This window comes from Topomyia yanbarensis, chromosome 2 (assembly GCF_030247195.1).
Source record: "Topomyia yanbarensis strain Yona2022 chromosome 2, ASM3024719v1, whole genome shotgun sequence".
Lineage (NCBI taxonomy): Eukaryota > Metazoa > Arthropoda > Insecta > Diptera > Culicidae > Topomyia > Topomyia yanbarensis.
Window position 1 is genome coordinate 122455581 of NC_080671.1, and position 17911 is coordinate 122473491.

The 17911-nt window shown below is 39.1% G+C and overlaps 1 protein-coding gene across 1 annotated transcript in view; it reads left to right on the plus strand.

The window, feature by feature from the left end:
* Positions 1 to 17911, plus strand: part of LOC131680104 (proton-coupled amino acid transporter-like protein CG1139) — a 122108-nt gene extending 104197 nt beyond the window's left edge. The window contains exons 2-8 of the mRNA XM_058960825.1: positions 8277 to 8349; positions 8412 to 8810; positions 8898 to 9066; positions 16295 to 16486; positions 16572 to 16750; positions 16828 to 17003; positions 17071 to 17911. Coding sequence (XP_058816808.1) covers positions 8291 to 8349; positions 8412 to 8810; positions 8898 to 9066; positions 16295 to 16486; positions 16572 to 16750; positions 16828 to 17003; positions 17071 to 17324 — 1428 coding nt within the window. The 5' untranslated portion in view covers positions 8277 to 8290 and the 3' untranslated portion in view covers positions 17325 to 17911. The remainder of the gene's footprint in view (positions 1 to 8276; positions 8350 to 8411; positions 8811 to 8897; positions 9067 to 16294; positions 16487 to 16571; positions 16751 to 16827; positions 17004 to 17070) is intronic.

Genomic DNA, 17911 nt, shown 5'->3' on the forward strand with positions numbered 1-17911 from the left:
TAAATGGTGTATTGCATGACGGGATGGGAAGAATAGGCTTCTGGTTCGCATTGGTTGGTGACTATACGTTATGATCATGCACATGCGGAAGTGTTGCTTCATCTGAAGCAGAGCTGTCAATATTACAGGAGAAGGCATTTTTTCACTGATATCTGGTCGGAAAGAGGCCGAGTATTAATTAGCTTAAAGTACCTGTATTTTCGTTTTCAAAAACCTGCTCACACGCGAGTACTAAAGAATTGAAAGGTTAAAAGTCAAACATGATTAAGTGCACGCTGATTATGTTGTAATCAGGCTTCCTTACTGCTCTCGATATTAGCTCATTTTCTCTTTTTCAAGCAGTTAAACGCAGTGGGGCTGTTTACTAGCTCCCACCGAAAGCGAGAGAACACGTTCTCGAGAACCAAGAGATTTTTTGTGTTCACGCATATCTCTCTATCACGCAGGTGACATGCGAAAGTATTAATTCTCGCCAGAGTTAAAAATATTCAAATTCATTGAATGAAAATTGATCATATTCAGCCGCATTCATTTTCAATATTCAGTGACGCAGCTGAAAACGTCAAACGAACAAACCGCACATTCATCCATGCACATTTTCATTCGTCTCCGATTATTACACGAAGCGACCGTACAGTAATGAATCAAACGCATCAAAGTAGGCCCTGGCACAATGTAAGCGATGATGATTGTTGTTTCATATGCTTTACCGGCATTTGAAAACATTTTCCTAGATAATTAGTGTAATGAATATATTGTACGATATTCAACGGAATGAATAAGGATGGATATTTGAATGAATATTATTTCTATTCACCACGAGTCGCATCAGGTTCATTTTCAGCCGTCAAAAAAGAACTTCGATTATTTTTAACTCTGATTCTCGCCCAATTCTAGAGGGAGTGTTCCTCATCAGATGCTCAGTTACAGAAAGAGCATGTTTGAAAAAATGCCAATAAAATAAGATGGTTTCGAAAACAACAGAATGGCGATATTTTATATCAAATACTCTTATAATATTATTTAGGCTTTTCATATTCAAACCAGACATTTATATGTACACACTAACCCAACCCAAAGTTGTTCGGTAATTTCATTTGACGATTTTCACAGAAATATTTAACGGAGATCAGCAATTGATTTAAAAAAAATGCGAACGCGTATTCATTTTTCAGCGACTTCGGTAGATTTACGAATAATTTGCTGCTAAAACCTGGAATATTTTTAATTGAATTTATTACTACTTTTGCTTTTTTCAGTAAATTATCCACCGTTGTTAAACATCATCGAGTCTCGTCAAAAACATACAAAACACGTGCAACAAACCATCTGTTAATTCGCCATTTTCGGAGAAAAACATTAACACGACGTGTTTGCACATTGCGAATACTTTTTAGTCTTTCGTAAAACCATGAGTTTTCAACAGAACCCAGTGAAAGCAGTAATAGTGAGATTTTTGTGGTTGTCATTATGTTTGAGGTGTATTTATTCCTTGACTAGGGCAATTTTACACATGACTGTAGGAATACTAGCGTGCGGATTCGAAGAAATATAATAAAAAAAATTTACTTGAGTGTAAATTAGAACATTTACCCTAATTTCCCGTGTGCTTAAATTAAACGCTGAAACGATACACGACTGGAGTTACGGTAACGGGTATAACAAAAAATTTAAAATGTGAAAATACGCTTTTAATCACAGCAGGCTGATGAAAAAAAGTGAATTCATTCGAAGAATTATTGTAGCGACGGACAGTCACACGTGCAGTGATAAAAATGGAAGATTCCGACAATGACGATTTTGGATAAAGGATTTGACTCGCAAGTATAATAATTAGAAGCCTGATAGTGCAAGGAAGTGTAGATTCAATCGCGAAAAAGTGGAAATAATTCGGCTTTATTAATTATTATTAAAGATTTTTGCGAACAAGCAATTTTTTTGATAATGAGAATGTTTTGTGTTCAGAAACTCCAGGCTAAAATTCGTAGAAGGATCTAAGTAGCCTTACGTGACTGACGCGAAAAATTTTCTTCTCTGCTATTAATTTTTGCCAATATCAAAAATTACTGTTTTAGGACTTTTTTCGCCCCCCCCTCGTGATATTCCAGAAACTGAACAAGATCTAGGGTTAAAATACAAAAATTCTACAAGCCAAGTGATTGAAGTTTTGTCTGAGATGGCGATGGTGAAATGAAGTTATGTTGGTGTATCAAATACCGAGTCATTGAAGTCTGGAACATGGTCGCGTGCTAGAGGATGACAGGCAACAACAAATTCAGGTTTTTTTCGTTTTTTTTTCTACATAAAATAGTTTACACTCTTAAAATGATCTTGTAGAAATTCGAACGGCCAGAACTGTCAAAGTCAGTGAAAACAGTGTACAGTAAAAAGTGAGGATGGATATGTCGGTGAATAATTCTACTCTCACATTTTTTTGTATAGTTTAAGAATTTGACTCTTAACGTAAAACTTATTTAGAAGCATTTTAAATGGTAGTTTGGAAATGAATAACATCCTTGTCCAGGTGTTTGGGTAATATAAAATACAATTGCCTTGGTCGAATTGGTAATTTTGTCAAGACACTGGTTTTTAGAGGCATTTCTTGCCATCTGTAGAGCACCAAAGTCAAGAAAAGATTATTTTTTTTAATTCGTTTATTTGACACGGCTCATAGCGGTAGCTTAACGGAACCGTGGATCTTTTATACGTTTACAATACATGTAAAAATAAAAATACAAACAAGAATTAATTAATTGGATCTCGTGCGCGCAACTTTTTATTGTGAGCGGAGACCTTTTTTCGCGAGGTCTGTTGGCAAACAGCGCCAGGGGGGTCATTTAATTCTCTCTTGTTTTTCACGTCCCGGTCGAAGCTGGCTTGTTGTCCGGGATCAGAAGTTCTCCCTTGCTTCTTGCACTTATTGTTGATCAGTGTAAATCCGTCGTCATTGTTACTGCATTCGTTGCCGAAGTTTCTTACAGTTGCTTTTGGGGTGCTGGATGATTCTTTTGTGGTTGTCGTTATGGTCTGAACAGCTGCCACAAATTTGGCCACCGTTTGTGGTTCATGCATTGGTATTGAAAACTGAGTTGGCAATCGGTTGAGATGCATTTTCCTCTGCATCGTCCGCGCAAGGTTGTCCATGATGAGCTGTCTGATTACAATACTTGCACGTAGGAGTTTGCCCCTCATGGGTGCATAGCGTAGTTTGCATAATTGTAGTTCCGTGAGTTTTGAGTTTTATTGCCAAGTAGGAGGGAACCCTAGTAACAATTGAGGCTTTATGGCAGTTTTATAGCCATTGATAAAACTTATATTGCACTTGAAGCGTGCTATAAAACTTCAATCGTTACTTGGGAATAGGCCTTTCAACCCGCATCCTCACTACAAAATCGCCGTTAGGAGTACCGGGGTAGAAGTTTCTCCAAGTATCAGGTGTAACGGATTCTACTTCTCCGTATTGCGACATGCATTTTGCAATTGGCTCAGGAGGGGTACGAGGTGATAGGTCATATAACCTTACATCTATATAATCATTCTCAATGTATACGGGAATCTTAATTCCAACGTTGTCACTTTCAACCACGTGTTTTAAGTTGTTCTTCAAATCGAAACGCTCGGCTTGTGTTAACGTGTTGAATGATATTAACACTACATTGCGAAGATGATGATACTGAAGGTACAAGACTTCCGCAAGCCTAAGTTGCATTTTTACCTTCAGAAGGTATTCCACTTCACTAAAACTCGGTCGTTTTAAGCAAAATTTAAAGTCAACGACCGCTGCGTTGGGTCGGAGTAGAGCTTTTTTGTCAACTTTACTCATGATGACAAGAATAATCCGATATTTCCTTTGTTCTCGAGTAGAAGAAAGAAAAGATTATGTTCCTTGATGATGTTTTTATTTTCTTCTATCCATATTTTTTGGAGGAGTGTTGCGTTTGTAAGTATTTGTCATTAGTATTATAGATCATTTAATTACAACATTATTTACATTTTTTCGCCTTATATTATTTCCATCATCTATGGAAACTGTTTTGGCTCCGAGCGTTTCCCTTAAGTAGATGATAGGACTACTACGAAATAAAAACGCTTGTAAGGACGTGGCCAGGTGTGCGGAAATGAGCGGGTATACGTCATTGAAATCGTGGCGAAAACTGATATGACAATGGATATGCTCAATTCTGTAACTCCATCTACGATTTGTGCAGGTGTTCGTGTTATGCTATGCTATGCTAGAAATTCCGGGCTAAAATTCGTAATCAAATTCAGGAAATGTAAGATTACTTTTATTCAAATTTTAATTTTCTGTACAACCTTTAAAAGCTGGTAAATTAATTTCCACTACCAATTCGTCAAATTTAATGATCAAATTACTGAACAAGTCAATCCTCATCTGAAAATTTGCTGAGTATTTTTGACGTTTGGATAAAAAGGGAATATTGCGGAGAGTTTCGTAACAGAATTGGTTTACTAAATTGACTACCGAATGGCTTGCTGTTGAAAACCCAAGTAAAATTTTCCAATACTCAATAATTCAAATAAAGTGTGTAATCTATGCACGTTTGGTGGAGCAAATTAATAGACATTTGAGCATTACACTAATATTAGGACACTTTTTATTAAGCATGTCCTTGAGAATGATTTGAAGACAACGTTGATTTTATTATGGTAAAGATTGTATTACAGCGGAAAATGGTAAAATGGTTTAAACGCAACGAAAACTTAATTCGAGTGCCCTAACTTTCACCCTGCTATTTACGGCAATGAGATGAAGAAAGACGCTGCTTTAACCAAAGGCTTCAAATGAGTAGGGTTATAAAATAAATAGGATGAAAATAGTCTCATCATCTTATCAGTCTAATAGGCATTTAAGTGGTTACACCACAGTAGAATTTTCAAAAAGTCGAATTTGTACTTATTAGTCTAAAATGGGTTTTATGATGTTAAAAATTTTATCCCAAAAAATGGAAGACGAATACGATATATAAATGTGTTACTATGTTTTAATTACCGCAAGCTTCTACTGTATCGATTTTGTTGGCTATTTTCGGCAAATTTGAGACTAAGAGAAACGAAAGCAATGAAATTGAAAGACGGATAGGTATTCTAGAGCGAATCAGTTATAAACTTAGAACGGAAAACTAGAACTAGGCAGGCTCATATGGGCATGATCGAAAGGAAATGTCGGCGTCGGCGGTAAAACATGATGATGAGTTATGTTCTACCATAGACCATGCGGTAGACTTGGGTGAAACGCCCAACTCCTACTCTGCAGAAGGCAAAAAATTCTTCACATTTCCTTTCGATCATGCCCATATGAGCCTGCCTAGTTCTAGTTTTCCGTTCTAAGTTTATAACTGATTCGCTCTAGAATACCTATCCGTCTTTCAATTTCATTGCTTTCGTTTCTCTTAGTCTCAAATTTGCCGAAAATAGCCAACAAAATCGATACCGATATATAAATGTTCAAATTATCAATTCTTCCGAAACGCCTTCTGTGTAAACCTCAAACCCACTTTTTGAGTTGGCCGGAAATACAAGTCGAACAAATGGCTTTTGATTGTTTTGAAATTTTCACAGCATATTCGAAATTGATTTCTCCAGCAACGTATGTACGATTTTAATGGTATTTTCGGCATTTTTTTCACTTAATAGTACACCATTTCGCGAAAAAGCAAAAAAAAAAAAAATCGAGAAAAAAATCCTACGTAAGTCGCTTGCCACTGCCATAAGGAATCAGAAAAACTATTTTTTGGCTGTAGGTTTAAAATTACGGGAGATAGTTTTCAGGCCGTGGACCTCTTCCTAGAAAACTCGCATGGGGGGAAATGCTGCACAGCTGCCATCTTGTGATGAAATCACTAGAAAAAAATATTTTTCTGATCCAATACATCTATCTATCTATCTATCTATCTATCTATATATATATATATATATATATATATATATATATATATATATATATATATATATATATATATATATATATATATATATATATATATATATATATATATATATATATATATATATATATATATATATATATATATATATATATATATATATATATATATATATATATATATATATATATAAAAGTCAATGTTTGTATGCATATGATTTATAGTCTCCCAAACGGCTTAACCGATTTCCGTAAAAATTTCCACACAGTAGGTATTTGGTATGGGGCGTGTTTGTGTGCTATTAGTTGGAGGTTATCTGTCCGCCGGATGGCGCTTTGGAACAAATTGTGTTTTCCTCTTATTTCGTTAAAAATCGCAGCAACGCGCGATGGGTATTAGCTAGTATGTTATAAATTCCTTTTAACAACATTTCAACTCATCCTTTTATTGTGCCAAGAAAAAATTCCGAAATATGCCTTAATGTTCGAGCTCTACAGTGGTGTAACCCCTTACTGTTGTTCAGCGATTTTGAAGTGGAAGCTGCCAATTCAAACATCTTTACTATTCCCAGAAGGTAAAACTTGGATACTTATCATGAAAGCCGAGTTAAATATTCGAACACTGATGTGAAGCGAACTAAATTTGGTTCCCTTGGGGGTAAAGAGCAAAAACTATTTTATTCTCATCTGCCAACTGAGCAATTTATCTCCGTTGCTCCACCAGACTATGATGAGGTAAAAGCAGAGCATCTAATAAAGGTTTGCTCTGTCACAAGCAAGAGGATTCAGTAATGAGAGCATGTGGTTTCTCTCTTCTCTCCTAGTTACTGGGCAAAAAATGCGCACCAAAATAAAACTCATGTTAAATGCGGGTAAAATATTTCTCTATCTCTTCGTTGCAACGATGAGTAAAATGAAGCCTGGTTGTAATATTAATGGATAAGTTTATAACTGATTCCACCTTTAATAATTAAATGCTTAGTCTTAAATTTTCCGAAAATATCCTAAACGATACAGTGAAAATAAAGAATCATGCACTTTACACACGATTAAAACACATCTGATTCAATTAAACTTAAATCACACGCTCGAAAGTGAGCTCTCCGTAGTTGAAGTTACATTTTTGTGCAAACTGAGTATTTCCGAATTAATCTAATGAACGATCTATCGTAAATTCTCGGCAGCCGGCTGCCCATATTATATTAATTTGATGACACTTCTGAGAGTTGTACAGATCGAATCACTGATCAAGATTAATTCAAATTTGTGCAACTTTTTACGCGATCCCACTACTTCTTTCCATGGCAAACGTGGATGCGCGGAGGTATGCACGGTCGCCATAACAACGTGCATTACACTAACATTCGATGACTGTAAAGACGTGACTGGCGCCCTTATCAAAATTTATATAGGTATAGAACACTCGAAACGTGTACATTGAGGATGGATAGCTCCATTCGTTGATTCACAGTACAATTTCGTTTGTTCTAGTCAATCACGCAGTAGCAACTATGAATAGTGTGGCCATCATGTTCATAGTCATGCTCATGTAATTTCACTTTCCTCCTGATCCTGACTTTCAGAAGTCGTCAGACGTTTCCCGAACACTTTTTTAACCGCATTATGCTATATTTATCTTTAGTGGAGAAAAATTGAAGTAAAAACTAATTTTTCTCCTTAGTGGAGAAAAATTAGTTTTTACCCAAATTTTTCTTCAATAAGGAGAAATATAGCATACTGCATCTTGCATTAGCTTGCTAAGCCAAACCAAAGGTTTATAGCTTAAAAATGAACTCCTTTTCACAAGAAACATCACTATTGACTGGGGGTTGGCTCATGAACACAATTAGTGTCTCTGTTTTTGGAGCTAGTGCCAACCCGGCGCTAGCTTAGTGCTGTCACTAAGTTAGTGATTCTGATGAGACGAAGTAGAAACCCAAATTCCATAACGAATGTAGTTTATAACGTTCGCCACGGTGGGTTTGGCAACTTTCAACGTTTTAGAGTTAACGAATGCAAAAGGGCAAAAACAAAATAAAGGTAACACACCGTACGCACAAATGAATCGTTTTCAAGTTTTTGAAATACACGATTAAAAATACCACGCTTTAAGGCATTCAATATTCATAATTGTATATTCTTCGCCAATCGCTGGCTAATGGACTGCTGCCAGAACAAGTAAAAAAGAAGAAATTGACTCTCCCTCAAATAGTAAAAAGAAATATGATAATATATTATTTTACGAAGCTGCGACATAAGCAATTGATAAACACTTAAAGTATTATTTTATATAGATTATAAGGTCTATTAGTGATCAATTATCAAGTTGTAAATTAATTTATGTCGATTTCAAATTAATTTCCATTTCTAGACTGGCAAACCACGATGACGGCAGACAAAGGACACAGCAATACGGCGTTCGTGGGAGATGACGAAATAAATAGGTAAGCTCGTATAAAGAAGTAAAGTAGTAAAGTAAGCTCAAATAATCAATCGTCACTTGCAGCAAAAAAGCTGCCCACGCAAAGAACATCAGCAGCAACAGTTATGTGCTGGAGATTCAGGAGAAAAAACCCGGACTCGAGCTGGACTACAACCCGTACGAGCATCGGCACGTGGAGCATCCCACGACGAACAATGAAACGCTGATCCACCTGCTGAAGGGTTCCCTGGGAACGGGCATTCTGGCGATGCCGAATGCATTTCACCACGCTGGTTGGCTAGTGGGTGCCATCGGTACCCTGCTGATCGGTATACTGTGCACTTACTGCATTCACCTGCTGATTAAAGCTGAATTCGAGCTGTGCCGGCGGAAAAAAGTTCCTAGCCTAAACTATCCAGCTGTGACACAAACCGCGCTACAGGAGGGGCCCGATATGCTGAAACCGCTGGCGAACAGTATTGTGTAAGTTAATGCATAAACCAAATGTGCTATTCCGGTGATGTATCATAAATTAATCACCAAAAGAACTTTTCTCTATATGTTTTGCAGACATATCATCAACGTTTTTCTGCTGATCTACCAGCTGGGCACGTGCTGCGTGTATGTGGTGTTTGTTTCATCTAATATTAAAGCCATCGCCGACTACTACATGGAGAGTGACACCGACGTGCGGTTGTACATGCTGATCATCTTGCTGCCCTTGATCTTGATCAACTGGGTTAGTATACTCATATATTTATATTTCGCTGTGATTTGCAGAACTGGTCTTGAATGCATTTGGTAGCTAGAACATTTAAGTAGGGGGTATACTACTGAAACGAATGCAGTATTAAGCGGCGCTAGATGATAATCACACATGCAAGTTATAAATTTTCCCATCAAGAATCCATAACTGATTTGAAATATATTTTTTTTTTCGCTGTCGGTGTCGTTTCGTCTTAGGTCCACTATGAGGTTAATAAATGTCTACCATCATTCTCCGCACAAAACCAGCCTAGAAACAATGTGGCATCTGGCGGGTTGAGGTGTCTCAGTGAATAGCCAACTGGTTTCTTGCTTTCATGTCGAGTGAGGTTCGAGAAAACAGGAGAGTCAAAATTTCTCAAGCGGGTCAACCAGACATATTAGATCAATAAGTAAAAATCCTTTTTTTCTTCGAATTTTTATGCATTTTTTGAACATTTTTCATCTTACGACTTACTACAATTTCATTGCTAGTTAAATTTATTTAAATCAGTTATATCAATTAAGTCGCCCGCTGTAATTTTTTTTAAAAACAAGCAGGCTAAAATCCTCAAATCACAATATAACGGTTAAATGTGTTTTTCACGAAACCTTTCTGGATTTTAGTTTGCAATGCCAAATAGTACCAAAAAATTTGATCTTCCATCAAATACTGGAGGTGAAATGTATAGCGCTCCAAAATTTTTCGAGTATTAATTAATCAATCTACAACATAAACGTATATAAACAATAGATTTATCTCGCTTTCTGTAGCAACGAAAAGCTTCCATAGCTTCTATAGCTGGGGATCGGGAGTCTCATTTCCATATAGGCGACTTCTACGTTGGAAAGTCGAGGGCGTCTTAGGTGTTTTCCTTCAAAATGGCATTATAATTACACGTGAAATGCTGAGTGCATACATACTAATGCATTTCTTATTTCCGATCTAGCAATTCGCGCGTTCGTAATATTGTGTAACACAGTTAATCTGTTCTGTTTATATCACAGACAAAGTATATTTTTCGGCTGGCATAATGAATCATAAGAGATGATTTCAAAAGTATTGTATCAATCGGTGTCAGAAACCGGTGCCCACTTCTTATCGGCGGTGATCTAAATGCCAAGCACATCATTTTGGTCAATACTGATATTAATTTGAGAAGCCCTAAATTGATGGAATATTTAAGAATCACGAATGTGCATATAGTCAATGACGGACACTTTCCAACATTAGCACGATCTGGAAGGAAGAGGTGACTCTCTGCTCCGACAGTGCGACGCATGAGTGAGCGAATTGGCCCGTGCGTAACGAGCTAACAGGGAGTCGCACAGTTGTCGAACAAAAACTAAACAAATTTTGTTTTCATCATCTACATTTGCCAACTCTAGCGCTTCAGCGGGTTTGTGACCGTTTCTCAGCAGCTATCCATAGCGTTTCTTCGCCGCTCCGCTCAAGTGACTTCCTGTTCCTTTTATTTAATTCTCGGAGTCGTTCGACCCACCGGTTGCTCCGCCGGACTGGTCTGTGTCCTCCTTGGTCACTTTCCGATCCTCGTCTCTATCTGGAGAGTTGAGAATGGACAAAGTGCAGGACACAACATCCTCCACCGAGCCACTATTCTGCAGCTCTCCGAGTTTACTTTCCGCGCAATCCCTGTCCTCTTCTACCTCCATCGCCGCAACGGACGAACCCCCCCCCCCCAAATATTTTGGAGAATTTTGAAAAAATCAATATGTTAAACAAAAATATGCCTAAAATTTTAAATGAAATGAAAGTTTCATTTGCAAAAGTTATCTTGTGAAAATATTTTCTTGTAGTGAAAATTGGCTGCAGACTCGACACCTACCTGATGGCACGTTGTGGAGGCTAGCTCAACCGCCGAGTAGATCGCGGCACAGCGAGGAGCTGGGAGCTTATTGGTTCACGAAACGGATATCGGTACCGAGAGAAATTTCGCCGCATTCTGTAGTCCTTGACTGACGGCGAACATGGACTGGAGAGTGTGAGAGAAGTATCCCCATAGAGACCACCAGGCGATTCTGCAGCACGAAGAAGGACGGGCCGCAAGCTAAAGTGGAAGACGAAAGCCTTTAACGGAAACCTCTTTGTTGAGTTACTTCGGCGAACAACGGAATCAAGTACGTTGATGCGGCAAGAAGGATTGTGACGGCTTGTGACGTTACAATGTCACGAAAACTAGGGTCATGCAGTAGACGGCGTGCAGATTATGGGTTAAATGAGTAGCACAGTACGCTACACGCTGCTTGTCTTAGATCCAGAAGGCGGGCTCAGAGCGTAAGATCGGAGAGTGAGAGAGGAGCGCAAGCGACGTTTCGAGAAGGTAGGGATTCTTTAAAATGGGAGATCAAGCTTAGCACGCCAATTGCCATAAGTAGCTGTGCTGAGAAATAAACGCCAATCCCTGGGATACGCGTACTGAGTCGTCATGACGAAGACGAGGGTCTGCGACACCAGCTGAAATATACCCGGGAAAACTAAAGATAATCGTTGAGGGTCTCTTCCCGAATCACGATTCAACTACCTGGTCACCGACAGCGTACGACGAAGAAGAAGGAGGTAACACAGCCGAGTGGTAAGTGACTAACGACGAGCTCAAAGAAGCGTCGATGTGACTAAAATCAAAGAAAACCCCCGGTCCGGATGGAATATCCAAACGTGGCGCTGAAAGCTGCGATCCTGGCGTATCCGGACATGTTCAGGATGCTACTGCTGAAGTCTTTAGATGATGGTAATCCCCGAAATGAGGAAGGTGCAGAAACTGATGTTGCTGCCAAAGTGTGGGAAGTCACCGAGCCATGCAACCTCGAATAGATCAATGCCGCAGCGTGGCACAAAAGAATGAGCCAGATCCTGAAGAGCTATTCCTACGGAGAAAGGAAAGTGGACCTACCGGCTCATCCAAACCTGTCGGCGTGGGCCAATAGAAAGCACGGAGAGATGACCTTCCACCTGAAACAGCTCCTACGGAGCCACGGCTGCTTAAGGAGTATCTTCATCGGTGGCAACGTCAACACTGTGCTTGGAGTGTGAGATCGTGGAGGAGACACCGGAGCGTCTTTGAATGTCCGAGGTTTGAAGTGACGTGCAGGGAGCTACTTAAAACGGGAGGACCGGACATCAACCCGGATAATGTAGCCTACAGAATGACAAGCGACGTAAAGACGTGGAACACAGTAAACAGAGATATGATGTAGATCAGTGATTCTCAACCTGGGGTCCGCGGACCTCTAGGGGGCCGCGAAGTCATTGCTGGGAGTCCGCGAAGAAAAACATATTTTCCGAGTGCATATTGAAATTTCAAGTCATGTTTCCTAACAAATTGAAAATAACATATTGATAGCATACAAAATTGATGTGGGGGTCCGCGGCAACCCAGTGTGATATCTAAGGAGTCCGTGGTACAAAAAAGGTTGAGAACCGCTGATGTAGATCATGACCGTCTTACAACGGAATGGACAGCGAACAACGGTTTCGGGAGAGCAATCAGCGCCAGAGAACTCTCCGCAGGAATAAGCTAGATTCACCGCTGAGGACTAGTCGAGTAGACTGCAACAGAGCAGCGAGTATGAGTCGTCGAAACGCCAGCGAACCGGACGTCACGCTCCATGCGGATTCGTCAGACCGACCACGGCACCCCACCGGTTTTTCCGATAGAAAAATAGCGAAAACCAAAGAAGAATCGATATTGGGAGAACTTTTTTCGCCAGGGAACTCTCCGTTACCGTAAGCTAGATTCACCGCTGGGGATTAGACTGAGTAGACAGCGACGAGACACCACTAGTCGCGGGTCATCGGCGCACCAGTGCACCGGACACCCTGCTTCACCAGAATCGCCGAACTGACCTCGGCACCTAGCTGATTAGCTCAATCTCGGGAGAACTTCTCTCGCCGGGGAATTCTCTGTCGGAGTAGGTCAGGTCCATCATCGGGGACTAGACCGAGTTGTTCGCGAACAAGTCGAGGAGCTGAATGGATCATCAAGGAAGTAGTGCTAAACGGTCCAAGAAGAGAACTAAAGGGCTTAAAGGAGTTGCGGTGCTAAATGGCACCGGTCACGGAGCCAAAGGGCTCAAGAAGTTATAGTACTGAAGAATCGGTATCGGGAGAACTTCTTTCGTCTGGGACCTCTCCGTCAGCGTACAGTCAGATTCACCGCCGTGAACGAGACCGCGTAGATCGCGACGATACACCACCAGCCGCGCCGGGGCTCCAGCAAACCGGATCTACCGGAATCGCCGAACTGACCGTAGCATCTGGCTGGTTGGCTCGCTTTCGAACTTCTCTCGCCGGGAAACTTTTCGTCGGAGTAGGCTAGATCTATCGTCGGGGACTAGACCGAGTAGTTCGCGAACCAGTCGGAAGCTCAACAACGAAGTCTGAAGTTTGCCGCCCAGATTGTCCTCGTAGGGGAAGAGCATTAATTCTATACCAACAGCTAGCTTTGCTACCTTGACTACCCAAAGCCGTTCCCTGAGTTGTTGGTTTTGAACATTTTTTTCCTGCTCAGAATGTTTTTGAACATTTTTTCATATATATATACAAAAAAAATTCATATCCCCTCCCCCGAAAAATTTTCTTACTACGCCACTGGTGACAACTGTCAAAGTAAGCTCAGATGCCAAATTTCATATCATTTGGACAATTCTAGATTCCCGCCTACTTCGCTTGAAATTTTTAAAATTGAAACTATGGGAAAATATCGAGCAAAAATATATTAAATGCTATAAATTTTGAAGTAGCAATCAGGAAATTGCAATTTATACTTCTTTTTAAAGGAACTTTTTACGGGAAAGTAGTGTACACCTATTTTTAATAATTTTTCTTCACCGTGATGCAAATCATACATATTTTGCAGTTTTTCTAATGTGTAAAAATCTCAAAAATTGGGGTTATAGCGATTTTTGTCATTCATATTAAATTTTATAATTTTCTCATGCATATATCTCTATTATTTTTCCATCAATTTCATGTAACTTGTTGAACGAGAAAAATTCTTAGGAATGCAGCAAAAATATATTCGATACCGGTAAAATTCACAAACATCAAATTTTTTGACATTAACTCTGCACATCACCTTTTTTCATTAAATGACCTAATACCTCAACTTCCCCTATTTTTCCAGGAATGAATTTCTTCTCATGTAATTCCTAAGCGTATTTTACACAAAAAGTAGTGAATTAAATAAGATTTTTATTTTTAAATGGAGGTTATATGAGAGATTTTACGATAAAAATATAAAATCGAGACTAAATGTCAGATAATTTGATGCTTCTGAATTTTACCGACAACGAATCTTTTTTTTATTCCTAAAGATTTTTTAAGTTCAACAAGGTACAATTTATAAAAAATTGAGTGAAGAATAATAGAGATACATGCACGAAAAAATGATAAAACTTAATATGAACGACAAAAGGCCCTATAACCCTCGTATTCGGACAAAGGTCAGAAAGGTTCCGTTCAATTTCTGAGATTTTTTCACATGAAAAACTGCAAAATATGTATGATTTGCATAACGGAGCAGAAAAATTAATAAAAATAGGGGATTTTGGGGCCAAAATAACCCAGTACCCCACTTTCCCGTATTTTTCTAGAAGTAAAAGTATCTTTATTCAAGTACTGAGGTTATTTCCTTTAAAAAGAGATATAAATTGTAAATTTCTGATTGCTACTTTAAAAGTTATGGCAGTTAATATATTTTTCCTCCATATTTTCCCATGGCATCAATTTCAAAAAATTTAGGCGATGTGGGCGGGAGTCTAGAATTGTTACATTTGTTACAATATGAGGGGCTTGAGAATTCAAAAAAAATTTTTTTTGCGATGCCCTAATGCCCCCACGGGCCCCTTACGGGGTAATTTAGAACAAAACAGTGCTTGAAGTTTTTCTTGCTTTATGACTTTGTAGAACATCATTTGATTCTATATGCTACAGTTTTCGATTTATTATCAAATGAATGTAACGTGCACAAGGCTTTTAATTTTTTACGTGACTTATGGAAGGTTTGGTATAAGGTATTTTGGTTGAAATAAATATCGTCTTCAAAAAAAAATTAGGCATTACCAGGACTGTTTGTTTGTTTAGTCAATTTCCATACAGTAATGCAACCTTCGAGCAATATTTTCCAACATTGTTGCATGTTTAAATGTCTAAATGGGGTCCCTCTATTGTAACATTTTCTACTTATAAAGAATAGTTTTGTTCACATATTTGTCAGCTTATTGTGTCTTAGAACATTTGAAGTATTCTAGAAAAGTAATCAGTTGGTATCATTAACTTTATACTGAATTTTGTAGTTGTGAAGATACGCAAAATGTTCACCTTTACTGCAATGTCCACCACACCACACTTTCTCCTACACATGTGCCTCGATCCTAAATAGGTAGTACTATCAGGCTTGATTTGGAAATATAATAATTTTGTTAAAAATTGGCTTCACTCTTCGTTTTTGCCAAATTACTCAGGCTTGCTCGTACCGAGAATTGGAAGGATTCTGTGTCGGTAGCTCTACTGAAACAACTTCTGGCTGAATAGGGGAGTGGTGCTATGATAATCATTAATTAGGGAGAGTAATTAGTAACACAGTTGAGTTGACAATTCGTAACATATCTCGAGTACTTTTTCAAATGGACGTAAGTAACAATGAGAGATTCTCTTTGAGGTCTTTCTCTTCTGTTCATTACTCGGCCATTTCAACATTTACTACTCTACTCTTTGCATAATATTGTAGTAAAAACCGTCGGCTTTCGATATGTGCTGGAAAATTAGTACAAAGTGTTGTAATGACGTCGTAATAAACGAAAGAGAAAGTAAATAAAGAGAGGCTCTCAATGTTACTTACGTCCATTTGAAAAAGTACTCGAGATATAAGCCATTGCCTTATTTTAATATCATGGTTATGCGTCACTGAAAATATTTTTTTTAGATCGACGACCAATTTTTGAAAGTCATTTCCGAACGCAACACACATTAAGCAATCTGTCCGACCCCCCGCCCGCCGGAAGTGCATTCGGAAATAGTATCTTTCTCTCACACGAATCGTGATTGATATTATTAAACCGCTACTTTTTAAAGTGCATTGCCCATGTTGAATATTTGTTTGTACTTAGTGGAAGTGGGATGGCAAACACATACTGCAACTGTGTTCATCAGCTTCAGACAACACGATTCGCTCACTAATACTCAACCTTCAACCCATCCACAGGTTCGGAATCTAAAATTTTTGGCACCGTTCTCGACGCTCGCTAATTTCATCACGCTGGTATCGTTTGCCATTATTCTGTACTACATTTTCCGCGAACCGGTGTCGTTCGTGGGACGCGAAGCGGTGGGAAATGTTATGGAATTTCCGCTATTCTTCGGAACGGTGCTGTTTGCCCTGGAGGCCATCGGCGTGGTAAGTAGCGGCTACTGATGCCAAATGCTTTCGTTTGCAGTCTATTTCAATCATGTTATTTTTTATTTCTGCTCGGATGTTTTAGATTCTGCCCCTCGAGAATGAGATGAAGACACCGAAGAAGTTTGGTGGCAACTTTGGTGTGCTGAACAAAGCAATGGTGCTGATTGTGTTCCTGTACGTTGGAATGGGTTTCTTCGGTTACCTGAACTACGGACCGGAATCGAAGGGCTCGATCACGCTCAATCTACCGGAACAGGAAATGTGAGTGTATATTGTCAATATTATCATTAGTTTTTATTGATCCATCAAATAACCATTCGCTTCTATTCGTTCAACAGACTGGCTCAGTGCGTAAAGGGAATGCTGGCGTTCGCAATCTACATCACTCATGGGTTGGCATGTTACGTGGCCATCGACATAACCTGGAACGATTATGCCAAGAAACATTTAGGAGATTCTCCGCGTAGCACCTTCTACGAGTACGTGGTTCGTACCGTTCTGGTTTTGATCACATGTAAGTTCGTCATTGTAAACTAGCAACATTCACATAATATGGAACCAAATCGAATAACTACTTGCAGTCCTCTTGGCGGTGGCCATCCCGAATCTGGAGCTATTCATTTCCCTGTTCGGAGCCCTCTGTTTGTCGGCGCTGGGAATTGCCTTCCCGGCACTGATTCAAACCTGTACCTACTGGCACGAACGGCACGGTCTGCAGAAGGCTTGGATGGTCGGCAAGAATCTCGTGATAGGTATCATTGCCGTCTTCGGGCTTGTCGCGGGAACAAGCACCAGTCTGAAGGAGATTATTCACACTTTCGGTGATCATGATTAGATTGCACGGAAAAGCTGGATCCTAAGTTGCAGAGGCAATATCAACCACTAATGAGAACAGTGATTTTTAGACGCACGTTAGACGTGAGAAAGTATTATTATGTAATTGTTACGGATATGCGAGAGAATTCGGAGGAGACACTTGTATTTGACAGGATCGTCTGGTTTTTTTGGAATAAGACGAGGATGAGAAGCGACAAGTCTCTTCAATTCTCGGTCCTTGGAGACAGAAAACAAAAAACAATGATAGCATTCCTAAGTGATTTTTAACTGTTAAGTTTATGTCGAACGTATTGGAAATATTCATATTTCATAGTATTATTTGTAAAGACCCATCCCACAAAGTGCTACTGAGTTGTAAGTTAAGACGTCTTCTGGAATTGCATCGAAAGAGCGATATGCTGACCTTGTGCCAATTCGTGTTAAGATATGGATTCATGTATTACATTTAGATTAAAAGCTACGTTATTCAACTGAATCGCACACTAATTTTTGCGAATTGTATAGCATTTCTCCTGTTTAGATCAATAGGTTATTTGACCAATAAAAAGTTTAATTAAACATAACCTATAAGTATAGGACATGAAA